At 49.6% G+C, this 22858-nt stretch overlaps 1 protein-coding gene across 1 annotated transcript; it reads right to left on the reverse strand.

The window, feature by feature from the left end:
- Positions 1-2955: 2955 nt before the first annotated feature.
- On the reverse strand, positions 2956-5289 carry LOC138638926 (uncharacterized). The gene is made up of 2 exons (XM_069728679.1): positions 4003-5289; positions 2956-3858 (listed from the first exon to the last, which is right to left on the reverse strand). The coding sequence occupies exons 1-2, from the start codon at positions 4350-4352 to the stop codon at positions 2973-2975; spliced, it is 1236 nt and encodes a 411-aa protein (XP_069584780.1). The 5' UTR covers positions 4353-5289; the 3' UTR covers positions 2956-2972.
- Positions 5290-22858: the final 17569 nt, after the last annotated feature.

Here is a 22858-nt window from a genome sequence, read left to right on the forward strand (position 1 = left end):
GAGTGCTGTTGGACAGCCCACCGCCACCATCATGACAACCGATGCTCCTGCTTGGATATCCTCCACTGACACCACGATGCAGCAGGACCCTGGCATGGCCTTCCGTACAGCCACCACCACGATGCAGCAGGACCCTGGCATGGCTGCACGCTCTACGAGCACTATGGACTCTGGCATGGCCTTCCGCTTTACGAGCGCTATGGACCCTGGCATGGCCTTCCGCTTTACAAGTACTATGGACTCTAGCATGGCTGCATGCTCTACGAGTGCTATGGACTCTGGCATGGCTGCACGCTCTACGAGCACTATGGACTCTGGCATGGCTGCACGCTCTACGAGTGCTATGGACTCTGGCATGGCTGCACGCTCTACGAGCACTATGGACTCTGGCATGGCTGCACGGTCTATGAGCACTATTGACTCTGGCATGGCTGCACGCTCTACGAGCAATATGGACTCTGGCATGGCTGCACACTCTACGAGCACTAGTGACTCTGGCATGGCTGTACGCTCTACGAGCACTATTGACTCTGGCATGGCTGCACGCTCTACGAGCACAATGGACTCTGGCATGGCTGCACGCTCTACGAGCACTTTTGACTCTGGCATGGCTGCACGCTCTACGAGCACTATGGACTCTGGCATGGCTGCACGCTCTACGAGCACTATGGACTCTGGCATGGCTGCATGCTCTACGAGCACTATGGACTCTGGCATGGCTGCACGTTCTACGAGCACTATGGACTCTGGCATGGCTGCACGCTCTACGAGCGCTATGGACTCTGGCATGGCTGCACGCTCTACGAGCGCTATGGACTCTGGCATGGCTGCACGCTCTACGAGCGCTATGGACTCTGGCATGGTTGCACACTCTACGAGCACTATTGACTCTGGCATGGCTGCACGCTCTACGAGCACTATGGACTCTGGCATGGCTGCACACTCTACGAGCATTATGGACTCTGGCATGGCTGCACACTCTACGAGCATTATGGACTCTGGCATGGCTGCACGCTCTACGAGCGCTATGGACTCTGGCATGGCTGCACGCTCTACGAGCACTATTGACTCTGGCATGGCTGCACGCTCTACAAGCACTTTTGACTCTGGCATGGCTGCATGCTCTAAAAGCACTATGGACTCTGGCATGGCTGCACTCTCTACGATCACTATGGACTCTGGCATGGCTGCATGCTCTACGAGCACTATGGACTCTGGCATGGCTGCACGTTCTACGAGCACTATGGACTCTGGCATGGCTGCACGCTCTACGAGCGCTATGGACTCTGGCATGGCTGCACGCTTTACGAGCACTATGGACTCTGGCATGGCTGCACGCTCTACGAGCGCTATGGACTCTGGCATGGTTGCCATGACTAAGACCTGATGGTTGAAACGCGTCGGCGTTGACCACCTGGGACCCCCATCTCTTTTTTGCAAATGTTTGCATTTTAAAGTGTTTCCAATAAATTTACTTTTTAGAAGATCCATGCTGGAGATTATTTTTTCTTTTTCATTATGGACTCTGGCATGGCTGCACACTCTACGAGCACTATGGACTCTGGAATGGCTGCACGGTCTACGAGCACTATGGACTCTGGCATGGCTGCACGCTCTACGAGCACTATGGACTCTGGCATGGCTGCACGCTCTACGAGCACTATGGACTCTGGCATGGCTGCACGCTCTACGAGCACTATTGACTCTGACACAGTGCAGCCGGACCCTGACAGGTCACCCACCACGACCATGCAAAGACATATGAGCCCACCGAGGCTTCCCAGAACCCGGCAATCACAAAAAAACAAAAAAAAACAGCGGACTCTTAGTATTCCTCCCCCTTCACCTCCCAGTGTGTCTGTAATGTCAGGTTTGTCTCACCCTTCTAGTGCGCCTCAAGCCTCTCATGTGTCAAGCCCCATCCCCGAACTTCCAGACCCTTCTAGTTTCATTGCCCTTTCTCCTGTCACCTCTGCGTCGTCCACGGTTAGCCCGGCCTCAGTGCTTCACACCCCCCGTTTACATCACTGTACCCCAAGACGGCGCAGTTAAATATTTTTGTTGTTAAAAAATATAATTTTATTTGCCCCAATTATGTTTGGTTTATTGTGTCTTTCACCGCCGGCAACACACACCGTGCACCAAATAAGAAACTTCGCCACACACTTTATTTTTGGGCCACATCATATCTCCAGTAGTTAGCAAATAAAAAACTGCAGCTTTGTGTGTCTTTAGTATAGAGATATGAGGTGGGCCAAAAAAATAATGTATTATCTCCATAATCTCTTCTTTCTGCTTAGTCTGTGACTAGTGTAGCAGTCTGAAGAAAAAATGGCGGAAATATAGTGCAGAACTCTACTCAACAGGTCAGGTGTCCAAAAACTTATTAGTTAGGACACCTGACCTGTTGAGTAGAGAACTGCCTTGTATAACCTCCATTTTCTCTTCTGTGTATGTAATCTATTACACACAAATTGAGGGGACGATGGCGGTTATACACGGCATATCTATGCTCACCTGCACAGGTGTCAGAAATAGTGAATTCATGAGGCTGTTATATGTGCATCATGAATTCATTATTTCTGACACCTGACTTGATGACTATAGATCTCTTTAATGTGACAGTGATTGTCTCTTCAGTCTGTGTCCAATGGATACTGCAGAACAGAATCAAGACGCAATGACGTCACCAAGCGTAAAGAAAGCCAAAACAAGGAGTGGAGCAATTAGAGGTAAATTATGATATTAACATAATAACTAGCACCTCTGCCTTTATCACCCACTCCTGGTTTTGGATTACAAATACTGATATTAAATACAGATCAAATACTGCCAGTTTTAGGACAGACTTGGTTTGTAGAGGAAAAACATAGAAGACACGGTCAACACAACCAAAACTAAAAGTTTATTAATGAGAAATATTATTATCATTTCAGATAATTACTGTTACAGATCTAATTACAACAGGACATTTACACTACATTGTCCTGCCATGATACACATCCAATATCTGAATCAAAAAAGGCAGCAAATTGGTCCCGCATGTGACCAACGGCTGCAGTTGACCGTAGCGGGTGATGCTGGAAATCGGGCAATGGGTTTGCAACTGGTTCATCCAGTTCAATGTTGGGTTGCTCCTTAGCCATTATATAATTGTGCAGATCCACACAGGCTTTGACCACCTCGTCGACTGTCTCCATTTTTAAATTTATGGCTGATGCAAGAATGCGCCGTTTAGAGACCAGAATCCCAAAGGAACACTCTACTGTTCTCCGGGCCCTGGTCGGTCTGTAGTTAAAGATCCTTCTAGTGTGGTCCAAGTCCCGACTGGAATATGGCTTCAGTAGGTTTTCACACATCTGGAAGGCCACATCCCAAACCATAACAAATGGCACCGGTGGACCTTGAGTGTTAGGGAGAGGTTGTGGCCGTGGAAAATTAAAATTTTTGCCATACACACGGCGTCCCATATCAGAGTTCTTGAAAGTCTCGAAATCGTTGCCACGGCCAAAAGCTCCAATGTCCACGGCGATGAAGCGACAGTCCGCATCAGCTATTGCCATGAGCACAACAGAAAAATATTTTTTGTAATTGAAGTACTCCGACCCTGTTCTGGCAGGTTTGATAATGCGAATGTGCTTTCTATCCACCGCTCCTAAACAGTTGGGGAAATCACACACACTCCAAAATTTGTCCGCAATTTCAAGCCACATGTCCAAGGTGGGTAGGGGTATAAACTCATCCCGGAGTACATTCCACAAAGCCCGACAGGTGTCCACAACTATTCCGGACAGGGTGGATATTCCAAGCCGGTATTGGAAGTGGAGGGATGATAAACTCTCTCCGGTGGCCAGAAATCTGGAAGAAAAACAAACCAAAAAGAAATTACAATCTATTCTATTTATGGTGTGGTTACGATAAAAAAAGAAAGGAAAATACACAAAACATATATGTCAGAAAACACAAAATTTGGACTGTCATAGGTTTAGATTTGGAACGTACCTTAATGTAACCAGCAGACGTTCCTCCGGTGGAATTGCTCTACGGAGCTGGGTGTCCTGTCTCCGTATGGCTCCTTGGACACAAGCAAGCAAATCCCGGAACGAGTCTTGCGACATTCTCGTGTACTCCTGGAATTTCTCCGGGTTGGCATTAAGCTCGGCATAGAGCGTGTGATAGGCTCCACGTCTCTCACGTAATTCGATAATGGGGTGTCTCCAAAAACGCCGACGTTGTCTCCTTCTCCATCTTTCGCGATTTCTGTCTTGCTCCCAAGCAAAAGCACAGGCAAGAAACAGCTTGAAGCTGAAATCCAGGTTGAAATAAAAGCTCTCCATGCGAAGATCCATCATGACACAGGATACAGGAGAAAAATCTGAAGATTACAGCTGTTCAGGGGTCTATATAAAGAAATCCCATAATACACGCCCTCTGTAGTCCCATTGGTGGTGTCTGGTTATCTAGATTTTTCTCCTGTAAAATTTGTCATCATGCGCATCAAAAACGCAAACGCAGAGAAAAACGCATATAAACGCGTACAAACGCGTTTTTTTTCTTAACTGCATGCGTTCCCGCATGCGTCTAAAAAGCGCCGCGTTTGTACGCGTTTATATGCGTTTTTTTCAGCACATGCGGATTAAATGCTGCGGATTAAATGCTGCGGATTCTAACGCAAATGTGAACTAGCCTTAGTAATAGAGAGGTGTCTATGAAACACCCCGTTTACTAACACTGTAAGTAAAAATAAAGAAACACAGATTAAAAACATGGAATTTAAATATAAAAACAGACACCCTCTTTCACCCATTTACCAAAAAAAACACCTGCAGGTTCAATGAGATCCACAAGGTCCCGCATAATCCACATCGAGGTCCCAAGACGATCCCCGGCTCCAATATATACAGAAGCCACAGTGACCTCATAAAACGTGACCCCTCCCTGTGTCTGCCGTACACACACTAAGGGTGGCATGGAAGCCGCCACCTGTGAGGTCACTGGAGATGCGGTTATCACAGACCCTCTGTGTGAGCCGCCAACTGGAGGTGAACATTCTAGTAGGTTGGATTGCCGGACTGCCCCCTGCGTGACACGGCGACACTACAGTACGGAAGTCCGACAGTGAATGGTGGAATCATTACAGTGCATCAGATTGGTGAATCACTGGTGGACTGCGCTGCCCACTATAAAGCAAGCTAAATCTAAGTGGGCAGAAGGACCTGGCGTTTTATTCCAGTCTGGTATTAAACCTCTCCAAGGACCTGGTCCTTTATCTCAGTGTCTGGTATTAACCCCTTTCTGCCAATGGACGTACTATTCCGTCCATGTGGGGTGGGCCCTACTTCCCAAGGACGGAATAGTACGTCCAGGGCAATCGGCCGCGCTCACGGGGGGAGCGCGGCCGGTCGCGGCCGGGTGTCAGCTGCCTATCGCAGCTGACATCCGGCACTATGTGCCAGGAGCAGTCACGGACCGCCCCCGGCACATTAACCCCCGTTACACCGCGATCAAACATGATCGCGGTGTGCCGGCGGTGCAGGGAAGCATCGCGCAGGGAGGGGGCTCCCTGCGGGCTTCCCTGAGACCCCTGCAGCAACGCGATGTGATCGCGTTGCTGCGAGGGTTTCCCTACCTCCCTCCCTGCTCCAGGCCCGGATCCAAGATGACCGCGGCATCCGGGACCTGCAGGGAGGGAGGTGGCTTCACAGAGCCTGCTCAGAGCAGACGCTTGGTAAGCCTGCAGCGCTCTGAGACAGATCGGTGATCTGACAGAGTGCTGTGCAAACTGTTAGATCACCGATCTGTGATGTCCCCCCCTGGGACAAAGTAAAAAAGTTAAAAAAAAATAAATAAATTTCCACACGTGTAAAAAAAAAAAATTAAAAAAAAATCCTAAATAATGAAAAAAAAAATTATTCCCATAAATACATTTCTTTATCTAAATAAAGAAAACCAAACAATAAAAGTACACATATTTAGTATCGCCGCGTCCGTAACGACCCGACCTATAAAACTGGCCCACTAGTTAACCCCTTCAGTAAACACCGTAAGAAAAAAAAAAAAACGAGGCAAAAAACAACGCTTTATTATCATAACGCCGAACAAAAAGTGGAATAACACGCGATCAAAAAGACGGATATAAATAACCATGTTACCGCTGAAAACGTCATCTTGTCCCGCAAAAAACGAGCCACCACACAGTGTCATCAGCGAAAAAATAAAAAAGTTATAGTCCTCGGAATAAAGCGATGCAAAAATAATTATTTTTTTCTATAAAATAGTTTTTATCGTATAAAAGTGCCAAAACATAAAAAAAATAATATATATGAGGTATCGCTGTAATCGTACTGACCCGAAGAATAAAACTGCTTTATCAATTTTACCAAACGCGGAACGGTATAAACCCCCCCCTCCCCCCCCCCAAAAGAAATTCATGAATAGCTGGTTTTTGGTAATTCTGCCTCACAAAAATCGGAATAAAAAGCGATCAAAAAATGTCACGTGCCCGAATATGTTACCAATAAAAACGTCAACCTGTCCCGCAAAAAACAAGACCTCACATGACTCTGTGGACCAAAATATGGAAAAATTATATGTCTCAAAATGTGGTAACGCAAAAAATATTTTTTGCAATAAAAAGCGTCTTTCAGTGTGTGACGGCTGCCAATCATAAAAATCCGCTAAAAAACCCGCTATAAAAGTAAATCAAGCCCCCCTTCATCACCCCCTTAGTTAGGGAAAAATTTAAAAAATGTATTTATTTCCATTTTCCCATTAGGGCTAGGGTTAGGGCTGTTATGGTCTGGTGGCCTAGGAGCTGCATGAGACGTACTCTGGAGAAGGTGGACCGCAAACCCTGAACCTAGCAGCGCAACTAGAAGTAGCCGTTGGGGGTATCTAACACTCCCTAGACCCCTCGACACAGCCTCAGAACTAACTTCCCCTAAAGACAGAAACAGGAAACCTATCTTGCCTCAGAGAAAATCCCCAAAGGATAGATAGCCCCCCACAAATATTGACGGTGAGAGGAGAGGGAAATAACATACGCAGACATGAAATCAGGATTTAGCATAGGAGGCCATACTAGCTAAAAAGAAAGAATAGAACAGAGTACTATGCGGTCAGTAAAAAACACTAGAAAATATCCACCACAGAAAATACAAATCACCACATCTGACTAAAGACATGGAGGGTATATCTGCATCTCCAGAGACACAGCTTGGCTGCAAAAAATCCTTCACAGACAAAGCTGGACAAGACAGACATGAAAATGCACTGAACAATAAGGTCCACAGCAGGTGGACAGCAAAAACAAAGCCAGGACTTATCTTTGTAGAAAGGCACAGCAAACAGGAGAGACCAGAAGGGAAGTGAATCCTCCAAAAACAATGGACAACTGGCACAGACAAAGGATAAAGCAGGACTTAAATAGCCCAGCCCAAATTGCAAAAAATAGATACACCTGATAAATGCTGCGATCCAACTACCGCAGCACTACCACTCATAACCACCGGAGGGAGCCCAAGAGCAGAATTCACAACAGTACCCCCCCTTGAGGAGGGGTCACCGAACCCTCACCAGAGCCCCCAGGCCGATCAGGACGAGCCAAATGAAAGGCTCGAACCAAATCGTCAGCATGAACATCGGAGGCAACAACCGAAGAATTATCCTCCTGGCCATAACCCTTCCATTTGACCAGATACTGAAGCTTCCGCCTCGAAAAACGAGAATCCAAAATCTTCATAACCACATACTCCAACTCCCCATAAATCAACACCGGAGCCGGAGGATCAACAGAGGGAACAACGGGCACCACATACTTCCACATCAAAGATCTATGGAAAACATTATGGATGGAAAAAGAGGCCGGAAGGTCCAAACGAAAAGACACTGGATTGATAATCTCAGAAATCCTATAAGGACCAATAAACCGAGGCTTGAATTTAGGGGAAGAAACCTTCATAGGAACATGACGGGAAGACAACCAGACCAAATCCCCAACCCGAAGCCGGGAACCAACACACCGACGACGGTTAGCAAAACGCTGAGCCTCCTCCTGAAACAACACCAAATTGTCCACCACGTGAGCCCAAATCTGCTGCAGCCTGTCAACCACAGAATCAACACCAGGAAGGTCAGAAGGCTCAACCTGCCCAGACGAAAAACGAGGATGAAAACCAAAATTACAAAAAAAAAGCGAAACCAAGGTAGCAGAACTAGCCCGATTATTAAGGGCAAACTCGGCCAATGGCAAGAAAGCCACCCAATCATCCTGATCAGCAGACACAAAGCATCTCAAATAAGTTTCCAAAGTCTGATTAGTTCGCTCGGTTTGGCCATTTGTCTGAGGATGAAATGCGGAAGAAAAAGACAAATCAATGCCCAGCCTAGCACAAAAGGCCCGCCAAAACCTAGAAAGAAACTGGGAACCTCTATCGGACACAATATTCTCCGGAATGCCATGCAAATGAACCACATGCTGAAACAACAACGGAACCAAATCAGAAGAGGAAGGCAATTTAGGCAAAGGTACCAAATGAACCATCTTAGAAAAACGGTCACAAACCACCCAGATAACAGACATCCTCTCGGAAACAGGAAGCTCTGAAATAAAATCCATAGAAATATATGTCCAAGGTCTCAGGGACCGGCAAAGGCACAAGCAACCCACTAGAGCGGGAACAGCAAGGCTTAGCCCGCGCACAAATCCCACAGGACTGCACAAAAGAACGCACATCTCGCGACAAAGAAGGCCACCAAAAGGACCTACCAACCAAATCTCTGGTACCAAAAATCCCAGGATGGCCAGCCAACACAGAACAATGAACCTCAGAAATCACTTTACTAGTCCATCTATCAGGAACAAACAGTTTCCCCACTGGACATCGGTCAGGTTTATTAGCCTGAAATTCCTGAAGAACCCGTCGTAAATCAGGGGAGATGGCAGAATCACCCTATTCCTTCAGAATGCCGACCGGCTCAAGAACCCCAGGGGAATCAGGAAAAAAACTCCTAGAGAGGGCATCCGCCTTAACATTCTTAGTACCAGGAATGTACAAGACCACAAAATCAAAACGGGAAAAAAACAGGGACCATCGAGCCTCTCTAGGATTCAGCCGTTTGGCACACTCGAGGTAAATCAGATTCTTATGATCGGTCAGAACCACAATACGGTGCTTGGCCCCCTCAAGCCAATGACGCCACTCCTCAAATGCCCACTTCATAGCCAACAACTCCCGATTGCCGACATCATAATTGCGTTCCATAGGAGAAAACCTCCGAGAAAAGAAGGCACACGGTTTCATCAAGGAACCATCAGAATTCCTCTGAGACAAAACAGCCCCTGCCCCAATCTCAGACGCGTCAACCTCAACCTGAAATGGAAGAGAAACATCCGGCTGACGCAACACAGGGGCAAAAGTAAATCGGCGTTTAAGCTCCTGAAAGGCAGAAACAGCCGCGGAAGAATAATTCGTCACATCAGCGCCTTTCTTGGTCAAATCGGTCAGAGGTTTAACCACACTGGAGAAGTTGGCAATGAAACGACGATAAAAATTAGCAAAGCCCAAGAATTTCTGAAGGCTCTTCACAGATGTGGACTGAATCCAATTATGAATGGCCTGAACCTTAACCGGATCCATTTCTATAGATGAGGGAGAAAAAATGAAGCCCAAAAAAGAAACCTTCTGCACTCCAAAGAGGCACTTTGACCCCTTCACAAATAAAGCATTATTACGGAGGATCTGAAATGCCATCCTGACCTGTTTCACATGAGACTCCCAATCATCGGAAAAAATCAAAATATCATCCAAATATACAACCATGAATTTATCAAGATAACTCCGAAAGATATTGTGCATGAAGGATTGGAACACAGATGGGGCATTAGAGAGTCCGAATGGCATCACAAGGTATTCAAAATGGCCTTCGGGCATATTAAATGCAGTTTTCCATTCGTCACCCTGCTTAATACGAATAAGATTATATGCCCCTCAAAGGTCAATTTTAGTAAACCAGCTAGCCCCCTTAATCCTAGCAAAAAAATCAGTAAGCAAAGGGTATTGAAATTTGACCTTGATCTTATTCAAGAGGCGATAATCAATACAGGGTCTCAAGGAGCCATCCTTCTTGGCAACAAAAAAAAAAAACCTGCTCCCAATGGTGAAGAAGATGGCCGAATATGCCCCTTCTCCAAAGACTCCTTAATATAGCTCCGCATGGCGGCATGTTCTGGCACAGACAGGTTGAAAAGTCGGCCCTTAGGGATCTTACAACCAGGAATCAAGTCAATAGCACAATCACAGTCCCTATGCGGTGGAAGGGAACTGGATTTGGGCTCATCGAATACATCCTGGAAATCAGACAAAAACTCAGGAATTTCAGAAGAGGGGGAAGAGGAAATTGACATCAAAGGAACGTGACCATGAATCCCCTGACAACCCCAACTAGTCACAGACATAGATCTCCAATCTAACACCGGATTATGTAGCTGTAACCATGGAAAACCCAGCACAATATCATCATGCAAACTATGCAACACCAGAAAACGACAATCTTCCTGATGGGCTGGCGCCATGCGCATGGTCAGCTGTGTCCAAAACTGAGGTTTATTTTTAGCCAAGGGTGTAGCATCAATGCCCCTTAAAGGAATTGGGTTCTGCAAAGGCTGCAAGGGAAAACCACAACGCCTGGCAAATTCTAAGTCCATTAAGTTCAGAGCGGCGCCTGAATCCACAAATGCCATGACAGAAAATGATGATAATGAGCAGATCAAGGTCACAGATAACAGAAATTTAGGTTGTATAGTACTGATGGTAACAGAACTAGCGATTCTCTTTGTACGCTTAGGGCAATCAGAAATAACATGAGCAGAATCGCCGCAGTAAAAACACAACCTATTCTGATGCCTGAATCTTTGACGTTCAGCTCTAGACAAAATCCTATCACACTGCATAGGCTCAGGGCTCCGCTCAGAGGACAACGCCACAGTGTGCACAACTCTGCGCTCGCGCAAGCGCCGATCAATCTGGATGGCCAGAGACATAGAATCACTCAGACCAGCAGGTGTGGGGAACCCCACCATAACATCTTTAACGGATTCAGAAAGACCCTTTCTGAAAATTGCCGCTAAGGCATCCTCATTCCATTTAGTCAGTACAGACCATTTTTTAAATTTCTGGCAATACGATTCTGCCGCTTCTTGACCTTGACACAGGGCCAACAAGATTTTCTCAGCCTGATCCACAGAATTAGGCTCATCATACAACAACCCCAATGCCTGAAAGAAAGAATCAACATTAAGCAAAGCAGGATTGCCAGATTCCAGGGAAAATGCCCAATCCTGTGGGTCACCACGCAGCAGAGATATGATGATTTTAACCTGCTGAATTGGATCACCAGAAGACCGGGGTCTCAATGCAAAAAACAGTTTACAGTTATTTTTGAAACTCAAAAATTTGGATCTGTCACCAAAGAATAAATCAGGAGTGAGAATCTTAGGTTATAAGGCAGGAGTCTGAACAATATAATCTGAAATACCCTGAACCCTAGCAGCAAGCTGATCCACCCGAGAAACTAACTCCTGAACATTCATGTTATTACTAGATTCCGTAGCCACCCAGAGATTAAGAGGGAGGAAAATACCAAACAGCCTAAGGAAAAAACAATGGCTCAAATCCTTCCCTCCCTTCTTCTGAGATGCAATTAACTCATTGTTGGCCAGTTGTACTGTTATGGTCTGGTGGCCTAGGAGCTGCATGAGACGGACTCTGGAGAAGGTGGTCCCTGTACTGACCACAAACCCTGAACCTAGCAGTGCAACTAGAAGTAGCCGTGGGGGGTACCTAACACTCCCTAGACCCCTCGAAACAGCCTCAGAACTAACTTCCCCTAAAGACAGAAACAGGAAACCTATCTTGCCTCAGAGAAAATCCTCAAAGGATAGATAGCCCCCCACAAATATTGACGGTGAGAGGAGAGGGAAATAACATACGCAGACATGAAATCAGAATTTAGCATAGGAGGCCATACTAGCTAAAAAGAAAGAATAGAACAGAGTACTATGCGGTCAGTAAAAAACACTAGAAAATATCCACCACAGAAAATACAAATCACCACATCTGACTAAAGACATGGAGGGTATATCTGCATCTCCAGAGACACAGCTTGGCTGCAAAAAATCCTTCACAGACAAAGCTGGACAAAACAAAACATGAAAATGCACAGAACTATAAGGTCCACAGCAGGTGGACAGCAAAAACAAAGCCAGGACTTATCTTTGTAGAAAGGCACAGCAAACAGGAGAGACCAGAAGGGAAGTGAATCCTCCAAAAACAATGGACAACTGGCACAGACAAAGAATAAAGCAGGACTTAAATAGCCCAGCCCAAATTGCAAAAAATAGATACACCTGATAAATGCTGCAATCCAACTACCGCAGCACTACCACTCATAATCACTGGAGGGAGCCCAAGAGCAGAATTCACAACATAGGGTTATGGTTAGGGCTAGGGTTAAGGCTACAGTTAGGGTTAAGGCTTCAGTTAGGGTTGGGGCTAAAGTTACGGTTAGAGTTTGGATTACATTTACAGTTGGGAATAAGGTTGGGATTAGGGTTAGGGGTGTGTCTGGGTTAGAGTTGTGGTTGGGGTTACTGTTGGAATTAGGGTTAGGGGTGTGTTTGGATTAGGATTTCAGTTAGAATTGGGGGGTTTCCACTGTTTAGGCACATCAGGGGCTCTCCAAACGCGACATGGCGTCCGATCTCAATTCCAGCCAATTCTGTGTTGAAAAGGTAAAACAGTGCTCCTTCCCTTCCGAGCTCTCCCGTGTGCCCAAACATGAGTTTACCCCAACATATGGGGTATCAGCGTACTCAGGACAAATTGGACAACAACTTTTGGGGTCCAATTTCTCCTGTTACCCTTGGGAAAATACAAAACTGGGGGCTAAAAAATAATTTTTGTGGGAAAAAATTGTTGTTTTATATTTACGGCTCTGCATTATAAACTTCTGTGAAGCTCTTGGTGGGTCAAAGTGCTCACCACACATCTAGATAAGTTCCTTAGGGAGTCTACTTTCCAAAATGGTGTCACTTGTGGGGGGGGTTCAATGTTTAGGCACATCAGTGGCTCTCCAAACGCAACATGGCGTCCCATCTCAATTCCTGTCAATTTTGCATTGAAAAGTCAAACGGCGCTCCTTCCCTTCTGAGCTCTCCCATGCGCCTAAGCAGTCGTTTACCCCCACATATGGGGTATCGGTGTACTCAGGACAAATTGTACAACAACTTTTGGGGTCCATTTTCTCCTGTTACCCTTGGTAAAATAAAACAAATTGGAGCTGAAGTAAATTTTTTGTGAAAAAAAGTTAAATGTTGATTTTTATTTAAACATTCCATAAATTCCTGTAAAACACCTGAAGGGTTAATAAACTTCTTGAATATGGTTTTGAGCACCTTGAGGGGTGCAGTTTTTAGAATGGTGTCACACTTGGGTATTTTCTATCATATAGACCCCTCAAAATGACTTCAAATGAGATGTGGTCCCTAAAATAAAATGGTGTTGTAAAAATGAGAAATTGCTGGTCAACTTTTAACCCTCATAACTCCCTAACAAAAAAAAATTTGGGTTCCAAAATTGTGCTGATGTAAAGTAAACATGTGGAAAATGTTACTTATTAAGTATTTTGTGTGACATATCTCTGTGATTTAATTGCATAAAAATTCAAAGTTGGAAAATTGCAAAATTTTCGCCAAATTTCCATTTTTTTTCACAAACACAGGTAATATCAAAGAAATTTTACCACTATCATGAAGCACAATATGTCACGAGAAAACATTGTCAGAATCACCGGGATCCGTTGAAGCGTTCCAGAGTTATAACCTCATAAAGGGACAGTGGTCAGAATTGTAAAAATTGGCCTGGTCATTAATGTGCAAACCACCCTTGGGGGTAAAGGGGTTAAAGAACTCCAATGACCTGGTCCTTTATCCCACTGTCTGGTATTAATCCACTCCAAGGATCTGGTCCTTTATCCCACTGTCTGGTATTAAACCACTCCGAGGACCTGGTCCTTTATCCCACTGTCTGGTATTAAACCTCTCCGAGGACCCAGTCCTTTATCCCACTGTCTGGTATTAAACCTCTCCGAGGACCCGGTCCTTTATCCCACTGTCTGGTATTAAACCTCTCCGAGGACCCGGTCCTTTATCCCACTGTCTGGTATTAAACCTCTCCGAGGACCCGGTCTTTTATCCCACTGTCTGGTATTAAACCTCTCCGAGGACCCGGTCCTTTATCCCACTGTCTGGTATGAAACCTCTCCGAGGACCTGGTCCTTTATCCCACTGTCTGGTATGAAACCTCTCCGAGGACCTGGTCCTTTATCCCACTGTCTGGTATTAAACCTCTCCGAGGACCCGGTCCTTTATCCCACTGTCTGGTATTAAACCTCTCCGAGGACCCGGTCCTTTATCCCACTGTCTGGTATTAAACCTCTCCGAGGACCCGGTCCTTTATCCTACTGTCTGGTAATAAACTTACCTGGAGCAGCCAGTGCCAGGCAGCAGCTGCCAAGGCAAACAGGATCATGGGGTGCATTAAAAGAGGTCTGGATACACATGATGAGAGCATTATACTGCCTCTGTACAAATCCCTAGTTAGACCGCACATGGAGTACTGTGTCCAGTTTTGGGCACCGGTGCTCAGGAAGGATATAATGGAACTAGAGAGAGTACAAAGGAGGGCAACAAAATTAATAAAGGGGATGGGAGAACTACAATACCCAGATAGATTAGTGAAATTAGGATTATTTAGTCTAGAAAAAAGACGACTGAGGGGCGATCTAATAACCATGTATAAGTATATAAGGGGACAATACAAATATCTCGCTGAGGATCTGTTTATACCAAGGAAGGTGACGGGCACAAGGGGGCAATCTTTGCGTCTGGAGGAGAGAAGGTTTTTCCACCAACACAGAAGAGGATTCTTTACTGTTAGGGCAGTGAGAATCTGGAATTGCTTGCCTGAGGAGGTGGTGATGGCGAACTCAGTCGAGGGGTTCAAGAGAGGCCTGGATGTCTTCCTGGAGCAGAACAATATTGCATCATACAATTATTAGGTTCTGTAGAAGGACGTAGATCTGGGGATTTATTATGATGGAATATAGGCTGAACTGGATGGACAAATGTCTTTTTTCGGCCTTACTAACTATGTTACTATGTATTAAACCTCTCCGAGGACCCGGTCCTTTATCCCACCGTCTGGTATTAAACCTCTCCGAGGACCCGGTCCTTTATCCCACCGTCTGGTGTTAAACCTCTCCGAGGACCCGGTCCTTTATCCCACCGTCTGGTGTTAAACCTCTCCGAGGACCCGGTCCTTTATCCCACCGTCTGGTGTTAAACCTCTCCGAGGACCCGGTCCTTTATCCCACCGTCTGGTGTTAAACCTCTCCGAGGACCCGGTCCTTTATCCCACCGTCTGGTGTTAAACCTCTCCGAGGACCCGGTCCTTTATCCCACCGTCTGGTGTTAAACCTCTCCGAGGACCCGGTCCTTTATCCCACCGTCTGGGGTTAAACCTCTCCGAGGACCCGGTCCTTTATCCCACCGTCTGGGGTTAAACCTCTCCGAGGACCCGGTCCTTTATCCCACCGTCTGGTGTTAAACCTCTCCGAGGACCCGGTCCTTTATCCCACCGTCTGGGGTTAAACGTCTCCGAGGACCCGGTCCTTTATCCCACCGTCTGGGATTAAACCTCTCCGAGGACCCGGTCCTTTATCCCACCGTCTGGGATTAAACCTCTCCGAGGACCCGGTCCTTTATCCCACCGTCTGGGATTAAACCTCTCCGAGGACCCGGTCCTTTATCCCACCGTCTGGGATTAAACCTCTCCGAGGACCCGGTCCTTTATCCCACCGTCTGGGGTTAAACGTCTCCGAGGACCCGGTCCTTTATCCCACGGTCTGGGGTTAAACGTCTCCGAGGACCCGGTCCTTTATCCCACCGTCTGGGATTAAACCTCTCCGAGGACCCGGTCCTTTATCCCACCGTCTGTGATTAAACCTCTCCGAGGACCCGGTCCTTTATCCCACCGTCTGGGGTTAAACGTCTCCGAGGACCCGGTCCTTTATCCCACCGTCTGGGATTAAACCTCTCCGAGGACCCGGTCCTTTATCCCACCGTCTGTGATTAAACCTCTCCGAGGACCCGGTCCTTTATCCCACCGTCTGGGATTAAACCTCTCCGAGGACCCGGTCCTTTATCCCACCGTCTGGGATTAAACCTCTCCGAGGACCCGGTCCTTTATCCCACCGTCTGGGATTAAACCTCTCCGAGGACCCGGTCCTTTATCCCACCGTCTGGGATTAAACCTCTCCGAGGACCCGGTCCTTTATCCCACCGTCTGGGATTAAACCTCTCCGAGGACCCGGTCCTTTATCCCACCGTCTGGGATTAAACCTCTCCGAGGACCCGGTCCTTTATCCCACCGTCTGGGATTAAACCTCTCCGAGGACCCGGTCCTTTATCCCACCGTCTGGGATTAAACCTCTCCGAGGACCCGGTCCTTTATCCCACCGTCTGGGATTAAACCTCTCCGAGGACCCGGTCCTTTATCCCACCGTCTGGGATTAAACCTCTCCGAGGACCCGGTCCTTTATCCCACCGTCTGGGATTAAACCTCTCCGAGGACCCGGTCCTTTATCCCACCGTCTGGGATTAAACCTCTCCGAGGACCCGGTCCTTTATCCCACCGTCTGGGATTAAACCTCTCCGAGGACCCGGTCCTTTATCCCACCGTCTGGGATTAAACCTCTCCGAGGACCCGGTCCTTTATCCCACCGTCTGGGATTGAACCTCTCCGAGGACCCGGTCCTTTATCCCACCGTCTGGGATTGAACCTCTCCGAGGACCCGGTCCTTTATCCCACCGTCTGGGATTGAACCTCTCCGAGGACCCGGTCCTTTATCCCACCGTCTGGGATTGAACCTCTCCGAGGACCCGGTCCTTTATCCCACCCTCTGGGATTGAACCTCTCCGAGGACCCGGTCCTTTATCCCACCCTCTGGGATTGAACCTCTCCGAGGACCCGGTCCTTTATCCCACCGTCTGGGATTGAACCTCTCCGAGGACCCGGTCCTTTATCCCACCGTCTGGGATTGAACCTCTCCGAGGACCCGGTCCTTTATCCCACCGTCTGGGATTGAACCTCTCCGAGGACCCGGTCCTTTATCCCACCGTCTGGGATTAAACCTCTCCGAGGACCCGGTCCTTTATCCCACCGTCTGGTATTGAACCTCTCCGAGGACCCGGTCCTTTATCCCACCGTCTGGTATTGAACCTCTCCGAGGACCCGGTCCTTTATCCCACCGTCTGGGATTGAACCTCTCCGAGGACCCGGTCCTTTATCCCACCGTCTGGTATTGAACCTCTCCGAGGACCCGGTCCTTTATCCCACCGTCTGGGATTGAACCTCTCCGAGGACCCGGTCCTTTATCCCACCGTCTGGGATTGAACCTCTCCGAGGACCCGGTCCTTTATCCCACCGTCTGGGATTGAACCTCTCCGAGGACCCGGTCCTTTATCCCACCGTCTGGGATTGAACCTCTCCGAGGACCCGGTCCTTTATCCCACCGTCTGGGATTGAACCTCTCCGAGGACCCGGTCCTTTATCCCACCCTCTGGGATTGAACCTCTCCGAGGACCCGGTCCTTTATCCCACCGTCTGGGATTGAACCTCTCCGATGACCCGGTCCTTTATCCCACCGTCTGGGATTGAACCTCTCCGAGGACCCGGTCCTTTATCCCACCGTCTGGTATTGAACCTCTCCGAGGACCCGGTCCTTTATCCCACCGTCTGGTATTAAACCTCTCCGAGGACCCGGTCCTTTATCCCACCGTCTGGTATTAAACCTCTCCGAGGACCCGGTCCTTTATCCCACCGTCTGGGATTAAACCTCTCCGAGGACCCGGTCCTTTATCCCACCGTCTGGGATTAAACCTCTCCGAGGACCCGGTCCTTTATCCCACCGTCTGGGATTAAACCTCTCCGAGGACCCGGTCCTTTATCCCACCGTCTGGGATTAAACCTCTCCGAGGACCCGGTCCTTTATCCCACCGTCTGGGATTAAACCTCTCCGAGGACCCGGTCCTTTATCCCACCGTCTGGGATTAAACCTCTCCGAGGACCCGGTCCTTTATCCCACCGTCTGGGATTAAACCTCTCCGAGGACCCGGTCCTTTATCCCACCGTCTGGGATTAAACCTCTCCGAGGACCCGGTCCTTTATCCCACCGTCTGGGATTGAACCTCTCCGAGGACCCGGTCCTTTATCCCACCGTCTGGGATTGAACCTCTCCGAGGACCCGGTCCTTTATCCCACCCTCTGGGATTGAACCTCTCCGAGGACCCGGTCCTTTATCCCACCCTCTGGGAGTGAACCTCTCCGAGGACCCGGTCCTTTATCCCACCCTCTGGGATTGAACCTCTCCGAGGACCCGGTCCTTTATCCCACCCTCTGGGATTGAACCTCTCCGAGGACCCGGTCCTTTATCCCACCGTCTGGGATTGAACCTCTCCGAGGACCCGGTCCTTTATCCCACCGTCTGGTATTGAACCTCTCCGAGGACCCGGTCCTTTATCCCACCGTCTGGTATTGAACCTCTCCGAGGACCCGGTCCTTTATCCCACCGTCTGGGATTAAACCTCTCCGAGGACCCGGTCCTTTATCCCACCGTCTGGGATTAAACCTCTCCGAGGACCCGGTCCTTTATCCCACCGTCTGGTATTAAACCTCTCCGAGGACCCGGTCCTTTATCCCACCGTCTGGGATTAAACCTCTCCGAGGACCCGGTCCTTTATCCCACCGTCTGGTATTGAACCTCTCCGAGGACCCGGTCCTTTATCCCACCGTCTGGGATTGAACCTCTCCGAGGACCCGGTCCTTTATCCCACCGTCTGGTATTGAACCTCTCCGAGGACCCGGTCCTTTATCCCACCGTCTGGTATTAAACCTCTCCGAGGACCCGGTCCTTTATCCCACCGTCTGGGATTAAACCTCTCCGAGGACCCGGTCCTTTATCCCACCCTCTGGGATTGAACCTCTCCGAGGACCCGGTCCTTTATCCCACCCTCTGGGATTGAACCTCTCCGAGGACCCGGTCCTTTATCCCACCGTCTGGGATTGAACCTCTCCGAGGACCCGGTCCTTTATCCCACCGTCTGGGATTGAACCTCTCCGAGGACCCGGTCCTTTATCCCACCGCCTGGGATTGAACCTCTCCGAGGACCCGGTCCTTTATCCCACCGTCTGGGATTGAACCTCTCCGAGGACCCGGTCCTTTATCCCACCGTCTGGGATTGAACCTCTCCGAGGACCCGGTCCTTTATCCCACCGTCTGGGATTGAACCTCTCCGAGGACCCGGTCCTTTATCCCACCGTCTGGGATTGAACCTCTCCGAGGACCCGGTCCTTTATCCCACCGTCTGGTATTGAACCTCTCCGAGGACCCGGTCCTTTATCCCACCGTCTGGTATTAAACCTCTCCGAGGACCCGGTCCTTTATCCCACCGTCTGGGATTAAACCTCTCCGAGGACCCGGTCCTTTATCCCACCGTCTGGGATTAAACCTCTCCGAGGACCCGGTCCTTTATCCCACCGTCTGGTATTAAACCTCTCCGAGGACCCGGTCCTTTATCCCCCCGTCTGGGATTAAACCTCTCCGAGGACCCGGTCCTTTATCCCACCGTCTGGGATTAAACCTCTCCGAGGACCCGGTCCTTTATCCCCCCGTCTGGGATTAAACCTCTCCGAGGACCCGGTCCTTTATCCCACCGTCTGGGATTAAACCTCTCCGAGGACCCGGTCCTTTATCCCACCGTCTGGGGTTAAACCTCTCCGAGGACCCGGTCCTTTATCCCACCGTCTGGGATTAAACCTCTCCGAGGACCCGGTCCTTTATCCCACCGTCTGGGATTAAACCTCTCCGAGGACCCGGTCCTTTATCCCACCGTCTGGGATTAAACCTCTCCGAGGACCCGGTCCTTTATCCCACCGTCTGGGATTAAACCTCTCCGAGGACCCGGTCCTTTATCCCACCGTCTGGGGTTAAACCTCTCCGAGGACCCGGTCCTTTATCCCACAGTCTGGGATTAAACGTCTCCGAGGACCCGGTCCTTTATCCCACCGTCTGGTATTAAACCTCCCCGAGGACCCGGTCCTTTATCCCACCGTCTGGTATTAAACCTCCCCGAGGACCCGGTCCTTTATCCCACCGTCTGGGATGAAACCTCTCCGAGGACCCGGTCCTTTATCCCACCGTCTGGTATTAAACCTCTCCGAGGACCCGGTCCTTTATCCCACCGTCTGGGATGAAACCTCTCCGAGGACCCGGTCCTTTATCCCACCGTCTGGTATTAAACCTCTCCGAGGACCCGGTCCTTTATCCCACCGTCTGGTATTAAACCTCTCCGAGGACCCGGTCCTTTATCCCACCGTCTGGGATTAAACCTCTCCGAGGACCCGGTCCTTTATCCCACCGTCTGGTATTAAACCTCTCCGAGGACCCGGTCCTTTATCCCACCGTCTGGTATTAAACCTCCCCGAGGACCCGGTCCTTTATCCCACCGTCTGGGATGAAACCTCTCCGAGGACCCGGTCCTTTATCCCACCGTCTGGGATGAAACCTCTCCGAGGACCCGGTCCTTTATCCCACCGTCTGGGATGAAACCTCTCCGAGGACCCGGTCCTTTATCCCACCGTCTGGGGTTAAACCTCTCCGAGGACCCGGTCCTTTATCCCACCGTCTGGGATTGAACCTCTCCGAGGACCCGGTCCTTTATCCCACCGTCTGGTATTGAACCTCTCCGAGGACCCGGTCCTTTATCCCACCGTCTGGTATTGAACCTCTCCGAGGACCCGGTCCTTTATCCCACCGTCTGGTATTGAACCTCTCCGAGGACCCGGTCCTTTATCCCACCGTCTGGGATTGAACCTCTCCGAGGACCCGGTCCTTTATCCCACCCTCTGGGATTGAACCTCTCCGAGGACCCGGTCCTTTATCCCACCCTCTGGGATTGAACCTCTCCGAGGACCCGGTCCTTTATCCCACCCTCTGGGATTGAACCTCTCCGAGGACCCGGTCCTTTATCCCACCGTCTGGGATTGAACCTCTCCGAGGACCCGGTCCTTTATCCCACCGTCTGGGATTGAACCTCTCCGAGGACCCGGTCCTTTATCCCACCGTCTGGGATTGAACCTCTCCGAGGACCCGGTCCTTTATCCCACCGTCTGGGATTGAACCTCTCCGAGGACCCGGTCCTTTATCCCACCGTCTGGTATTGAACCTCTCCGAGGACCCGGTCCTTTATCCCACCGTCTGGTATTGAACCTCTCCGAGGACCCGGTCCTTTATCCCACCGTCTGGTATTGAACCTCTCCGAGGACCCGGTCCTTTATCCCACCGTCTGGGATTAAACCTCTCCGAGGACCCGGTCCTTTATCCCACCGTCTGGGATTAAACCTCTCCGAGGACCCGGTCCTTTATCCCACCGTCTGGTATTAAACCTCTCCGAGGACCCGGTCCTTTATCCCCCCGTCTGGGATTAAACCTCTCCGAGGACCCGGTCCTTTATCCCACCGTCTGGGATTAAACCTCTCCGAGGACCCGGTCCTTTATCCCCCCGTCTGGGATTAAACCTCTCCGAGGACCCGGTCCTTTATCCCACCGTCTGGGGTTAAACCTCTCCGAGGACCCGGTCCTTTATCCCACCGTCTGGGGTTAAACCTCTCCGAGGACCCGGTCCTTTATCCCACCGTCTGGGATTAAACCTCTCCGAGGACCCGGTCCTTTATCCCACCGTCTGGGATTAAACCTCTCCGAGGACCCGGTCCTTTATCCCACCGTCTGGGATTAAACGTCTCCGAGGACCCGGTCCTTTATCCCACCGTCTGGGATTAAACCTCTCCGAGGACCCGGTCCTTTATCCCACCGTCTGGGGTTAAACCTCTCCGAGGACCCGGTCCTTTATCCCACAGTCTGGGATTAAACGTCTCCGAGGACCCGGTCCTTTATCCCACCGTCTGGTATTAAACCTCCCCGAGGACCCGGTCCTTTATCCCACCGTCTGGTATTAAACCTCCCCGAGGACCCGGTCCTTTATCCCACCGTCTGGTATTAAACCTCCCCGAGGACCCGGTCCTTTATCCCACCGTCTGGGATGAAACCTCTCCGAGGACCCGGTCCTTTATCCCACCGTCTGGTATTAAACCTCTCCGAGGACCCGGTCCTTTATCCCACCGTCTGGGATGAAACCTCTCCGAGGACCCGGTCCTTTATCCCACCGTCTGGTATTAAACCTCCCCGAGGACCCGGTCCTTTATCCCACCGTCTGGGATGAAACCTCTCCGAGGACCCGGTCCTTTATCCCACCGTCTGGTATTAAACCTCTCCGAGGACCCGGTCCTTTATCCCACCGTCTGGGATGAAACCTCTCCGAGGACCCGGTCCTTTATCCCACCGTCTGGTATTAAACCTCTCCGAGGACCCGGTCCTTTATCCCACCGTCTGGTGTTAAACCTCTCCGAGGACCCGGTCCTTTATCCCACCGTCTGGTATCAAACCTCTCCGAGGACCCGGTCCTTTATCCCACCGTCTGGTATTAAACCTCTCCGAGGACCCGGTCCTTTATCCCACCGTCTGGTATTAAACCTCTCCGAGGACCCGGTCCTTTATCCCACCGTCTGGGATTAAACCTCTCCGAGGACCCGGTCCTTTATCCCACCGTCTGGGATTAAACCTCTCCGAGGACCCGGTCCTTTATCCCACCGTCTGGGATTAAACCTCTCCGAGGACCCGGTCC

The sequence above is a fragment of the Ranitomeya imitator genome, chromosome 5 (assembly GCF_032444005.1).
Source record: "Ranitomeya imitator isolate aRanImi1 chromosome 5, aRanImi1.pri, whole genome shotgun sequence".
NCBI lineage: Eukaryota > Metazoa > Chordata > Amphibia > Anura > Dendrobatidae > Ranitomeya > Ranitomeya imitator.